Source organism: Stomoxys calcitrans, chromosome 2 (genome assembly GCF_963082655.1).
Source record: "Stomoxys calcitrans chromosome 2, idStoCalc2.1, whole genome shotgun sequence".
In the NCBI taxonomy this organism is placed as follows: Eukaryota; Metazoa; Arthropoda; class Insecta; order Diptera; family Muscidae; genus Stomoxys; species Stomoxys calcitrans.
In genome coordinates this window covers 93,469,285-93,471,002 of record NC_081553.1, presented here as the reverse complement: position 1 = coordinate 93,471,002, position 1,718 = coordinate 93,469,285, and the positions used below count along the sequence as shown (strand labels likewise).

Sequence of the window (1,718 nt, the reverse complement as noted above, 5' to 3'; positions counted from 1 at the left end):
TGTCTGTCGAAAGCACGCTAACTTCCGAAGGAGTAAAGCTAGCCGCTTGAAATTTTGCACAAATACTTCTTATTAGTGTAGGTCGGTTGGTATTGTAAATGGGCCATATCGGTCCATGTTTTGATATAGCTGCCATATAAACCGATCTTGGGTCTTGACTTCTTGAGCCTGTAGAGTGCGCAATTCTTATCCGATTGGAACGAAATTTTGCATGACGTGTTTTGCTATGATATCCAACAACTGTGCTAAGTATGGTTCAAATCGGTCCATAACCTGATATAGCTGCCATATAAACCGATCTTGGGTCTTGACTTCTTGAGCCTCTAGAGTGCGCAATTCTTATCCGATTGAAATGAAATTTTGCACGACGTGTTTTCTTATTATATCCAACAACAGTGCTAAGTATGGTTCAAATCGGTCCATAACCTGATATAGCTACCATATAAACCGATCTTGGGTCTTGACTTCTTGAGCCTCTAGAGTGCGCAATTCTTATCCGATTGGAATGGAATTTCGCACGACGTGTTTTGTTATGATACCCAACAACTGTGCCAAGTATGGTTCTAATCGGTCCATAACCTGTAGTGGAATTCTGTAACTATTAACGAAAATCGTTTAGTTAAATTTATCGAAAAAAAAATTGTTTGCACTAACGATTATGTTATTCTCTAATTCCTAGTTAACAGAAACCGATATCGTTTTTTTTTATTTGGTAACTCTACCCATAAAAAGAAAAGCACAAAGAGGAATAGACAAAAACAATTGGAAATTTAACATTAGGAAAATATAAGTTTTTGTTGATGGCATTTGTCACACGATGTATGCATCGACTTATTGAAGGCTGACTCATGGATATGCCCCATTGCTCCCCTACAGGTCGTTGGTAGCATCCAGTTGCAAAAAACCGAAGAGCTGCGAGAACCTAAATATAAAAAAATATACTTTTTTTATGTTGCCTTTTTATGCATATACCTTACCTGTTTCTCTGTGGACAAAGCAGTTATTCTTGAGCCTCTTAAGTCTCCATCAAGTTGGTGGATTAGTTCTTGGGTCGATTCCGGAGTAAGTCGGTAGAGCTTTTTAAAATCTTTCTCGCTTAATTCAAATGGGTTTTCCATATTACGAAAAGCACGCCTGTTTATTGGTTGAACACTCGTATCGAAAATTGTTTGCGATAAATCAAGAGCCAAATACTCTAAAGCCATTGTAAATAATTATCTTTATTTGCTTTGTTAAAATAAACACCAAATAATTTTCCGTCGTTTAGTTCTCGATTTTCTTTTCGTTAAAGAAAACAGCTGATTTTAACGATGTCGATTATCGCTAAAAGTGGGTACTGAATACCATATTCGTTAATTTTTCTGCTATCGCTTTTTAACGAAACGATGTTCGTTAAAACACTTTACAGAATTCCGGTACTGATATAGCTACCATATAAACCGATCTTGGGTCTTGACTTCTTGACCCTCTAGAGGGCACAATTCTTATCCGATTTGAATGAATTTTTGCACGAAGTATTTCGTTATGATATCCAACAACTGTGCCAAGTATGGTTCAAATCGGTTCATAAACTGATATAGCTGTCATATAAACAGATCTGGGGATTTGATTTCTTGAGCTTCTAGAGGGCGCAATTTCTATCCGATTTGGCTGAAATTTTGCATGACGTATTTTATTTTTACTTTCAACAACTGGATCAAATAAGGTTCAAATCGGTT

The 1,718-nt window shown here is 36.7% G+C and overlaps 1 protein-coding gene across 1 annotated transcript; it reads right to left on the bottom strand.

Moving 5' to 3' along the window:
* Positions 1–656: 656 nt before the first annotated feature.
* LOC131994969 (uncharacterized) lies at positions 657–1,424 on the bottom strand. Its single transcript, XM_059362283.1, has 2 exons — positions 978–1,424; positions 657–922 (listed from the first exon to the last, which is right to left on the bottom strand). The coding sequence occupies exons 1-2, from the start codon at positions 1,203–1,205 to the stop codon at positions 719–721; spliced, it is 432 nt and encodes a 143-aa protein (XP_059218266.1). The 5' UTR covers positions 1,206–1,424; the 3' UTR covers positions 657–718.
* Positions 1,425–1,718: the final 294 nt, after the last annotated feature.

What these genes read in the sequence shown, in the direction of transcription:
- LOC131994969 (XM_059362283.1), bottom strand. Translation starts at nt 1,205, where the DNA reads ATGGCTTTAGAGTATTTGGCTCTTGATTTATCGCAAACAATTTTCGAT. An exon ending in CTTTGTCCACAGAGAAACAG is followed by an intron (nt 923 to 977) that starts GTAAGGTATATG and finishes TTTTATATTTAG; the next exon opens with GTTCTCGCAGCTCTTCGGTT.